This window comes from Mirounga angustirostris, unplaced genomic scaffold (assembly GCF_029215605.1).
Source record: "Mirounga angustirostris isolate CCGP_5_RB_7025 unplaced genomic scaffold, mMirAng1.0.hap1 SCAF_7, whole genome shotgun sequence".
Lineage (NCBI taxonomy): Eukaryota > Metazoa > Chordata > Mammalia > Carnivora > Phocidae > Mirounga > Mirounga angustirostris.
The window spans coordinates 5730649-5742959 of record NW_026991715.1 but is presented as its reverse complement, the minus strand read 5'-3'; the positions used below and the strand labels follow the sequence as shown (position 1 = coordinate 5742959).

The 12311-nt window shown below is 36.0% G+C and overlaps 1 protein-coding gene across 1 annotated transcript in view; it reads right to left on the bottom strand.

The window, feature by feature from the left end:
* The window catches only part of LOC135365307 (olfactory receptor 2T8-like), a 68724-nt gene extending 56659 nt beyond the window's left edge, over positions 1-12065 (bottom strand). Inside the window, 5 exon segments of the mRNA XM_064595641.1 lie at positions 6970-7071; positions 8785-8811; positions 9057-9077; positions 10655-10720; positions 12008-12065. Of these exon segments, the coding sequence (XP_064451711.1) occupies positions 6970-7071; positions 8785-8811; positions 9057-9077; positions 10655-10720; positions 12008-12065 (274 nt within the window).
* Positions 12066-12311: the final 246 nt, after the last annotated feature.

Genomic DNA, 12311 nt, shown 5'->3' with positions numbered 1-12311 from the left:
CAGTTCCTGGATCCTGTCTGGGCCCTGCTCTAAAGCCCTTTCCTGGCTGCTACCACTCTGCAAATTTTTGCCTGGTTGTGGGCAGAGGCTCCTGATTTTTTCAGACTGCCGAAGAGAAGAGTGATTCTCAACCGGCCGGCTTGCAGTTTATTGTGATCCAAGCTGAGAGTCCCTTCCTGGGCTCACTGACCATAACCTGCTTCCTGGCTCCACTACTCAAGTACTCTGCTGGTCCAGGAAGCCCCTTTAGCTCTAAAGCCTCTCATATCCCATGACCATAATGCTCTACCTAGAATTCTTCCTTTTCATTTCCAGAGCCCCTTTCGGAGAGGGGTGTCACTTCCTAGAGCAGATTTGTAAGGGTTCTGATTTTGTGCTCCAGTGTTATATCACTTTCCAGGAGCCTGCTTATGGAGGCTCCCTCCCCCTTATGTTTATCTTCAGATATCTCCCCACAGATTTACTACTTTGCACTTCTTACCTTTGCAAAAAGCAATGCTTTTCTGCTTGTAGAGATCCAGATATATATTCTTACATTTCAGGCTGATTTCATGGGTGTTCAGAATGGTTTGATAGATATCCCACTAACATAATAAAAAAAAAGAAAAAGAAAAAAAAACGTATTCCAAGCAAGTGGTGAAAAGTCCAATGAAGACTCAGAGTCACATCCAGTTTGTGGACCCAAAAAAACTCCACAAGAGGGGCAGGCTGGGTGAGTTCTGAGTGTTGAGAGAGATTGGGATGGTGGGGGGCAGAGACAGAAAAGGCTCAGAGAGCCTTGTTCTAGGTAAAGGGAGGGAATAGTATTACAAAAAAAAAAAAAAATCCAACTAATTTCAGGGGACCGGTTAAAATGGGGTCCCCCACTCCTCTGCCATCTTGCCCCTACTTTGGTATTTCATCTTGATTTTGATTTGTATTCCCCTGCAGATGAGTGATGTTGCACATTTTTTCATATACCTGTTAACCATATATATGTGTGTCTTTTTGGAAAAAAAAAAAAAGTCTATTCATGTTTTCTGCCCATTTCTTAACTGGATTATTTGGCTTTGGGGTGTTGAGTTGATAAGTTATTTACAGATTTTAGGTACTATTCCTTTATCACATATATCATTCTCATATATCTTCTCCCATTCCAAAGGACGACTTTAGTTTTATTGTTTCCTTCACTGTGTAGACGTTTTTATCCTGAAGAAGTCCCAATAGTTCATTTCTTTACCTTTGTTTCCATTGCCTCTGGCAATGTGTCTAGTGAGAAGATGCTATGCCTGAGGTCAAATAGGTTGCTGCCTCTGTTCTTCTCTGTGATTTGATGGTTCCATCTCTCTCCTTTTGATTTTTAATGCATTTTGAGTTTATTTTGTCTATGGTGTAAAAAGTGGTCCAGTTTCATTTTTCTGCATATAGCTGTCAGTATTCCCTATACCATTTGTAGAAGAACCTGTCTTTTTTCCACCATTGGATATTCTTCCTGCTTTGTCCAAGATTAGTTGACTGTATAATGGTGGGTCCATTTCTAGGTTGTTCATTCTGTTCCATTGAACAATGTGTCTATTTTTGTGCCAGGACCATATTGTCTTGATGACTACAGCTTTGAAATAAAGCTTAAAGTCTGCAATCATACCCCCAGATTTGCTTTTATTTTGCAAGATTGCTATGGGTTTTAGACCTTTCTGGTTCCATACAATTTTAGGAATGTTTGTTCTAGCTCTATGAAAACTGTTGGTGGCATTTTGATAGTGATTTCATTAAATGTGTAGATTGCTTTAGGTAGTTTAGACACTTTACCAATATTTTTCTTCTAATCCATGAGCATGACATGTTTTTCAATTTCTTTGTGTCGTTTTCAATTTCTTTCTTATACATTCTATAATTTGGAGAATACAAATCTTTTACTTCTCTGGTTAGGTTTATTCCTAAGTATCTTATGTTTTTTGGTGCAATTGTAAGTGGTATCTATTCACTGATTTCTTTTCTGCTGCTTCATTTTTGGTGTATACAAATGTAACAGTTTTCTGTCTATTGATTTTATATCTTGTGACATTGCTGAATTCATGTATTAGATGTAGTGATATTTGGAGACTTTCAGGTTTTCTACATGAAGTATCATTCCTGCAAATAGTGAGTTTCACTTTTTCCTTGCCGATTAGCACCCTTTATTTCTTTTTTCTTTCGTTTTAAAGTTTTATTTATTTATTTGTCAGAGAGAGAGAGCATAAACAGGGGGAGCAGCAGGTAGAGCAGGCAGAGGGAGAAGCAGGCTCCCTGCTCAGCAGGGAGCCCAATGTGGGACTTGATCCCATGACCCTGGGATCATGACCTGAACCAAAGGCAGTTGCTTAACTGATTGAGCCACCCAGGCATCCCATAGGATCCCTTTTATTTTTTTTGTTGTCTCATTGCTGAGGCTGACATCTAGTATGATATTAAATAGTCTTGTTCCTGACTCTCTCAGTTTTTCCCCATTGAGGATGTTATTATCTCTGGGTCTTTTGTACATGGCCTTTATGGTGTTGACTATGTTCCATTTATACCTACTTTTTTTTTATTAATAATGGATACTGTATTTTTTCAAATGCTTTATCTGCATCTATTGAGAGGATCATATGGTTCTTATCCTTTCTTTTATCAATGCTGTGCATCATGATGATTGATTTGTGAGTATTGAAACACCCCTGTAACTCAGGAATAAATCCCACATAATTGTGGTGAATAATTCTTTTAAAGTGCTGTTGGATTTGATTTGCTAGTATGTTGTTAGGAATTTTTCCATTCATGTTTATCAGGCATATTAGACTACAATTATCTTTTTTAATGGGGTTTTGTTTGGTTTGTGGAAACAAGGTAATGCTGACCTTGTAAAATGAACTTGGATGTTTTCCTTCTATTTCTTTTTTCTTTTTTTAATATGAGAAGAAGAGGTAATTACTCTTTAAATGTCTGGAAGAATTCCCCAGGAAGCTATCTGGCCCTGGGCTTTTGTTTTGGGGAGATTTTTGATTACTGACTCAATTTCTTTGCTGGTTATGGGTCTGTTCAAATTTTGTATTTCTTCTTGTTTCAGTTTTGGTAGTTTATATCTTTCTTGGAATTTGTCCATTTCTTCCAGATTGCCCAGTTTGTTGGCATATAAATTGTCATAATATTCTTATAGTTTTTTGTATTTTTGTGGTGTTGGTTGTGATCTCTCCTCTTACATTTCTGATTTTATTTACTTGGGTCCTTTCTCTTTACTTTTTGAGAGGTCTGGCTACGGGCTTATACATTTTATCAGTTCTGTCAAAGAAATAGCTCTTCAGTTTCATTGATCTGTTTCTACTTTCTTTGTTTCTGTGTCATTTATTTCTGCTCTAATCTTTATTATTTCCCTTAGTTTGTTGTATCAGTGATTTGTTCCTCTGCTTCATCCATCCTCATTTACATGGAAACCATTCAGGTTTGCATTTCAGTTACGGCTTTTTTATTTTTGGTTTGACAGATTTTTAATTCTTTTTCTCTGTAATAAGCAATTCTCTGTTGTCTTCTATGCTTTTTTCAAGCCCAGCTCATATCCTTATAATTCTTGTCTAAAATTCTGTTTCAGACATCTTACTTATATCTGTATTGATAAAATCCCTGACAGTTACTTCTTCCTGTTTTTTCTATGAGGGTGAATTCCTCCATCTTGTCATTTTGTCTGGGTCACTGTTGTGTGTGTGTGTGTGTGTATGTGTGTGTGTGATTGTTATGAAAGCCAGTTATATTCCCACTCCTGAGAGTAATGGTTATATTAAGAAGAGATAAAAAAAAAAGGTGGGGGAGGGGTTCCTTTATGCAGTCTGCTGTTGTGTTTTATCTGTTCCTACCATCAGGTGAGTTTTCTGCAATTCCTCATTCCCTGCAGTTGGAATTGTTTGGACCCCTTCTTCCACTGTGTGTCAAATTTTAACTAGCTGTGTTTTGGTCTGCTTGTTAAAGGAAGCTAGATTAAAACAAACAAACAAACAAACCTATTTCCCCTAGAGCATAAGCTATGCCCCACCAGTTATTTTGCCCCTGGAGAGGCCACGCCACCACTCCCAAATGCACTCCAAGAAGGGGAACTGTTTGTCCCTGTGTGACCTAGGGGATCCTCAGACCAGGCTGCCCACTCCTGGGTCTCCACCCTCCTTCCCCACAGGAGCACTGCTAAGCCTGCCAGCATGACTCTGGTGATGGCACAGACCTTTAAAACCAAACTTTGCACTCCGTTGTTATAATAACTCACAGTAGTCAGCCCCTCTCCTTTTCCCAGTCAATGGTTTTGGACATGAATTTTTCTTGCATAATCCCCTGCCTGCTGCTTTCACTCTTTCTCTCCCTCTCTCACTCCTCTCTGTGATCAGGGCTTCCTCCCTTCTGTGGCACCCACAATTCTTGTCTCCCTCAAATCAACTCTCCTCAGCTCCTACTTTTCATGAGGTGGATATTTTTCTCCCTCTAGATATGTGGTTTGTTCTCTTAGTCCTCAGATCAATTTAATGGGTATTTAGAATGATTTGATATTTATCTAGCTGTGTTTGAGGGATGAGGCAAGCTTAGGATTCTCCTACTCCTCTGCCATCTTAACTCCTCTTGATTTTCTTAGTTTTAATTAAAGCAGAGTTTCAGGCATTTCAGCAAAATGAGCTTGTGTTGTGTCTTATGTAACTGGAATAATTAATTTTGGCAAATTATTTTTGTCATGAATTTCCCCCTTGCCCTAATTTTTCCACATTTTCTAAATTGTATTCTACAAGACAGTTTAATATTAGAGGAAAGACACTTCAATATGTTAGAAGCCACTTCTCTTTAGAATTTATCTATGCCCTCTAGCTAAAGGCTACCCATAAGACACCCATAATTGAATGAGTCGGGTATATTTCTCACTGCAGTAAGGGAAAATATACATTGTTGGGAACTGTGGAGTGTCTGAGTGAAGGGATATTAGAGGTAACAGGAATTAGAACATTTTCACTTAATTATTGTTGTAATGAGCAACATATATTTATCATTATTACTATTTATTTTATTATTATGTTTTGTAAAGGAGTGAGAGTTTTTACTTGATCATTGTAATGAGCTATGTTTAGAAGGCATTTCAAGCTCATTTTTCCCTTATTAGTTTTTCGAAGGCCCTGAAATAGCTGGGGACCTTTTTCCTACTGTTAACTTGAGGAGGGTAAAATATGTCTGTATTTTGGCTTGTCAAGATTCCTTTCTCAGCCACTAGGCATCCTATGGTACATAATCTAATTTTCACTAATATGTATTCTCTAAAGCAGACAGCATCCCAGAGGAGTTCTTTCTCATGGGCCATATTCTAACCTTCAGGAAACATGAGATCTTCACCCGGAAAAGCTCTCAGTGCACAGGTCATGCAATACAGCACTCCTCCATTACACTACAGAGTAGCCAGTGGCCCTTCTCTTACTGTCAACATCCCAGGGAGAAGGCAAACATAAGTCCACTGTGTTCTTTAGATTTCATAAAACGGACTGACTAACTAACCTCTTAATTTTTTCCCCATATGTTTTAAGTGAGGGACAGGCAAGCATAACATCTTCCAATTTTCTGGGACAGTAACTCAGAACACACCTACAGATCTTTCTTAAAACCTCCATGTACTCTCTTGACTTTATTAAATATCCCATGCCAATGAACAGGTAGATTCTTGTAACCAGATTGAGGCCCTCCTTTAAAATAGCCTATGATGATGGATTTGGTATTCATTTGGAATAGTTCACTTATTATTATTATTTTGTTCAAGGATTTCATTTTACCATTTTTACTTATATATGAAATATTTTATTATAATATGCCCAATGGTCTGTTAGTGGCACAAAGAAAATCCATTTCAGCTCAGCCTGTCATGTTGCTTCAGCTACTTACCTCTGCAACCTCATTTAAAACCATTCTGTCCCAACTTCATCTGTGCCCCATGTGTCTTCTACTTTCTCACCCAGGCCCACTCTTACTGCACTCCATGTTATCTTGAATTGATTTAATTTTACTTCACCACTTGCATAAGTAGATACATCTTTTGGATATTTTATTTATGTTCTGTAAGTTTTAACATCATCAAGTAAATTCTACAGCATGCAATTCAAATCAAATTATTCTTGTCCATTAACAAAAGTACATACTTGGGACTGAAATGATAAAAAGATATAATTTATAACATCAAAATGATGTTTAGATTTATTTGAAGGAAGAAATCCAGCATTCTAATCTTTCTAATATATATAGATTTATATATCAATATTATATGTTTATTTATAGATATTAGATATTCTATATATATAGATGTTCTAATCTATGTCTAGAATCTAATCTATATATAGATTACATCTAATATATATAGATGTTCTATATATATACATATATATATTAGATCTATATAGATAGATATTATATCTATATCCATATCCATATCTATATCAACTATATCTATCTATATCTCTTCCAAGTTTCAGCAGATTCAGAATAAGGCATTTCTTCCTCAGTCACACAGAATATCTTCTTCCTGGCTTGTTTATGTGCCTTAATGACAGGATGGTCAGAGGGTGTTCATTTTGACCATTGTGGGGGGGGCAGGATAAAAGTATGGTCTCAAGGCCTCAGTGAAGCACTTTCTGTAGGTGTAGATGTGAGACAGGTTGGTCACATTATAAAAGGAGACCCTCCCATCCTTATAGTCCAGGAAGATTCCAATAATCTCAGGAGGTTCCTCAAGGTGGAGTGTTATCCGTGGATTTGCAAGAGCTTGGTAGTCATTACTTCTGTTCAAACACAGTGTCCAGAACCCAGCCTCTGGGGACACAATGATTTCTCCCTGTCTGCAGACAGAATCTTTACAAACGCCCAGAGTCCATTTTATTTTCTTTTTCACACTTACTTCCCAGTAGTGTCTACCTTTGGAAAAAATTTGCTGACCTAATACACAGACTAGGTTATCAAACCGCTGCCTACTTTTGGGCAGTTCCTGCAAGGTATCACCTCCTTTCACACTTTTATTGTCCTCAGCAACTTGGAGATATGGGTGAGCTGTCTCTGGATCCAGGATAACATTTTCTATGGAAGAATATGCTGTCAGTCTTGGCTATGAGCAATAATAATCACAATAATAAACACAATGTACAAGTGCCCTTCTTCTGTCTAGGATCTTTCTCTAGCTTTCCTCAAATGAAGTTGCTCCTTTCGCTCAAGTCATCTCTTTCATATCACCTCTATTTATCAACTCACACACTTGAGAACTTGATAATGAGCATTTGTTCAGAATGGGGAAAAATGAATATTTAAACAGACAGATTTTTTTCTAGTCAAAATATTTTTTTCAAATGCCAATATTACATTGAACACTCATTATGTGTCTAGTGCTATTTGAAGCACAATTTATAAATATTCAATTTTCATAACAAAGCAAGAAAATGGAGAAGTATTTTTATTTTGTAGCTGAGACAACAAAGATTTAGAGAATTTTGTCCAAATATTATTACTAATATCCATCAATATTTGAATTCAAGTCCATACCAATCTAATTCAATTTTGAATTAATGAAAAAATATTTATATATATTTACTTTAAATCTGAATGTTCTGACAATTTAAACTCTGTTCTAATGAACTATTCATTATCTAATGAAATTTAACTAGATTTACTGAATTATTTTTTCCCAAAGACTTTATATAGGTACAAATTTTCATAGATATATGAATCAAAATATAATTTTTAAGGCGTTGGAAGCATATAAACACACAAGCCTGAGATAAAAATAATATGGATATCTACCTAATTACACAAGATTCTGTTAATATAGGCTATAAGTATTTCTCTTATGAAGTAATAGTTGTAGGTAAAACTGAATTTTACTTGTGTTAGTATAACCCCAAAGAAAATTCCACTAGCATTAAAGTGATATAAAAACAACTAAAAACTCCTATAGGTTAACATTGTAAATAGAGGATTATGTTCCCTTCAAGCCACTTCAACTCACTTGCTCATGGGTATTTTTTCAAAGTAATATCTGATATATGGACTGTATTTTTTTCAACTAGTAAATGTGCTTGTAAAGTTGTCTAATGAGTGTGAATATTATGTCAATTAGTTATATAAACTGGAGAAATCTCCTATCAGTACTCATTGTATATTTCTTTATAAAACAGTGGATTGATATCTGACTTTTCTTCCTCATAGCATGTGTGGGAATTAAATGAAGATACTTTATTTGAACTAATTAACAGGAACTTGTAACTTGTAACACAAATTGCTATTGTTCCTAATATTAAGCAGAAGTCATAAATTTGACAATTGTTAGAAGTCAAAGGATATCCTGAAGGAGAGAGTGGTTTTCAATTTGACAAATCAAATGGAGGACCACTGATTGTGGTCCATAGGCAATTAGTGTCATTGTGTCACTAGCCGCCAACCTAATACAGGTAAGTGGCAGCCTACCTTTACCCCATTCCCTGTCAGCTACCCCCTATAACCATCCCTCAACTCATTTCTGGTTCTGAAAAGCATGTTGGTGGTATCCTTTTGGGTTATAATATTCTGCTTCCCTGCATCAATGAATCTCAGAGAGCGGCACCCTTTGTGATATATAAGGAGCTACAGCTATAAACTACTCAACAATAAGCAGGATAAAATGGAAGTTTTGGAGAAAAAATAAAATTGTGTGTGTATTCTGTGTGAGTTTGTGAGTGTGTTACAGGTTCCCTTCTCTGGTGGCCCAGTGTGCTGGCTAAAAATAAGAATCAGTATCCAAATATTTCAGTCTCTAGTTACCTGCATATCTTCGAGCCAATTTCAACCCTAAAATTAAAAAAAAAAAAAAGGAAAAGAAAATCATAGTTTCAAAATCAAGATTTAGCAGTGAGTAAAGCAGGAAAGTGATGAGTGGTCAAAATGCAGGTGGATGAGTCAGGACTTGAGTTGGCCATTTTCATTACTCACCTTCTTCTCCCAGGAGTTTTGTCCTTTCTGAAAGAATAGGATGTAGTGAGAGTTTGCTTTGACATATATTTAGATTTCTATTCTGACAGAGAAATATTACTTACCAAGTTCTTCATGAAGCTTTCCTGAAAAGCAAAACAGTGACAAATCCTTATGAGAAGTTGGTTAGGAGTTGTTAAGTAGAATTTCTAATGTTTACACATGTAAATCATTTGTGTAAAAAAAAAAAAAAGACAATGGTTGGATTTAAGTTACATATTTGGAAAAGAATGGTTTATTTTTTTAAAGATTTTCTTTATTTATTCATGAGAGACCAAGGGAGAGAGAGGGGCAGAGGCAAAGGGAGAAACAGGTTCCGCCTGGAGCAGGAAGCATGATGTGGGACTCAATCCCAGGACCCTGGGATCATGACCTGAGCTGAAGGTAGATGCTTAACTGAGCCACTCAGGTGTCCTGCAAAATAATGGTTTAAAGACTTTTGGTTGGCTTTGATTTACCATAATTCAAAGGATTATAATGGAAATTTTTGTCCAGAAATAGACTCTACCAGGTGTTTACATTAAGCACATGGATTCCTGCAGACTGCCCACAACGAAGGCATAAATTTAAGAACTCAGAACTGAAAGCACCAGTGAGGTTTGGCTATAATTTCTGTTTCTCTGTGCCTGAAGTATTAAAAACTAAATGCAGTTATTTCTGTTAACAAATGCAAATTTGTCCCAATATGATTAACATATTAAGAAAGAATTTGAGTACATTGTGAATTTTGCGTTTTTTATATGTGATTTTGTGGTATGGGAATCTGTACCCCATTGAATCTAGAGGTGTAGAAATACATACAGTATATAAACACACACACAAATACACACATGTCGGCACACAGCTCAGAAGGACATGACATACACCCATCCACAACTGCTATTACAATTTTTCTCACTGCCACTTCACAGGGACTACAAGCCGCCACCCTCCCCAGTGGTGCACAGATCCGTGCCCTTCCATTCTTTGGTTTTTATCCTTATTTCTTTTTGCTCTTTTTCTCTCTTTGTTTCTAATTTCTCTCATTATTGTTTATTTATTTTATTCTCTTCATTTGCACAAGTTGCTGGGGATGGAGGTGGAGGTAGGTAAGGTACATGGACCTACATTAAACTTCAGGTCTCTTTCATGGTAAAATGTCATATTATTGTAGTGTGTAGATATTTCCTAACAATTTATCAAGTATAAAATTCTGTAACCATTTTGCTAGATTTTTTAAAAAGATTTTATTTATTTATTTGACAGAGAGAGACACAGCAAGAGAAGAAACACAAACAGGGGGAGTGGGAGAGGGAGAAGCAGGCTTCCCACTGAGCAGGACCCCGGGATCATGACCTGAGCCTAAAGCAGATGCTTAACTACTGAGCCACCCAGGTGCCCCTAGGTTTTATTTTTTTAAAACATGTCACCAACAAAGATTTTGACTACCTTGCCTGTAATGTCATGTTATGGACTGATTTTCCTTCTAGAAAAGTCTTATTTTAAAATCCTAGCCCCCAATGTAATCATATTAGGAAATGGGGACTTTGGAAAGTAATTTGGTCATGACAGTGGAGCCCTCATGAATAGAATTAGTGCCCTTAAAAGAAGAGTCATGGGCACTGATTCTTGTTCTCAGCTTTCTGCCATCTGAGAACACAGTGAGAACAGGTCATTTGCAAACCATGATGTGGACTCTCAGACACCAGATCTGCTGGTGCCTTGACCTTGGATTTCCCAGTTTCCAGAACTGTGAGAAAAATTAACAAAATTTTATGACAACATACAGAATGGGAGAAAATATTTGCGAGTCATGATAAAAGAATTAATACCCAAAATATATCCAAATGATATAAAATATTTGCTAGTCATGGTAATAGAATTCATATCCAAAATATATAAAAAAAATATATACAACTCAATAGCAAAAAGCAAACAATCTGATTAAAAATCGGGCAGAGGAAATGAGTACACATTTTTCCATAGAAGACATATAAATGCCCAAAAGAATATATATATATATATCCATCCACAAGCAACACTTATTACATTTTATTCATGACATTTCTACTTTAATTGCAAAATTTTCCTACTTATCTAGCACATTTTTATTGAGGGTCTTCTTCACACCAAGATCTATTTTCATTTTAATGAGTAGGACACAGTCTGTCCACTCACAGTCATTGACAAGCAGCCTGCCAATTAAAACACACTTCTAAAATCAAGGTGTTTTAAGAGAACAAGAAAGGTCACCAGAGGCATTGCTGCTGACTTTGACAAGGATTATTTTTTTGTGTGTCTAATTACAAACATCATTTGTTACAAAAATAATATGTGTTAATTTATTTTGGAAAATAAAAGAGAGGAAAAAACATCCCATCTGGTTTCCATTGCCTAGCTACAATCCCTTTAAAATAATTAGCTATATCCTCATTATCTAAATATCCAGATTATTCTTACACTACAATAACAAAAGGAATAATACAAGACTTAGTTTTCATAATGTGTTCTATTCTATTCAAAATTAATTAAATTTAATATTTTCCATGAAAATAAACACTCTTCTAAAGCATAATCGAGTGATTGGTTTCCTTTTATGTAAATAACATTCAATAAACTAGCTCTTTTTTGTGCATTGAACTACTGATTTTCCCTTATCCTGATGAAAGTAAACAAAACTATTGATCCTGAGGTATCTGAGAACAAGAATAAAAGAGAAATTACACACAGAAAAACAACTGAGTAAAAAACATATAAAGTAAAAATACAGTTTGTTACTTAAAGACCAAAGACAAAACAATAAATTAAAACAGAGATTAAAGTTTAAACCTATTTTTATTTTGCCAAGTGTCACTGAGGGTCTGGTACTAATTACTGGAAATTTAGGCAATTGAAGAGATCAATAATGGTAAAAGAGTTGAGGAATTACTAGTACTAGAGTATTGAGTTTTATTACCATCTCAGTGAACAAAATCAATGTATCCAGTTACACAGACAAGAAAGAGGGCCATTTTGTTTGTACTTCCTTCTCCATTACGTCCCACTTCATCCTCCACCTTGAGTTCTTCATTGAGACTTCTCGATTCTCGCTCCATCATAGGTTCCCACCATCTCCTCACCCTCCTGAGTCTTTCTCAACTACTGTGCAAGTCCCTATTCTGGTCTCCCAATTCCCACTCTTGCACATATCATTGGATTCTCTAATGAAAACGTTTTTAAACACTAATCTTATAATCTTATTAGGTTAAATCCATCCTCACTCAAAATTCTTCAGTTCCTTGAACCACTCATAGGACTGATTAAATTCTAAAAGTGACAGGTTGTTTATGATCTGCCTTCTG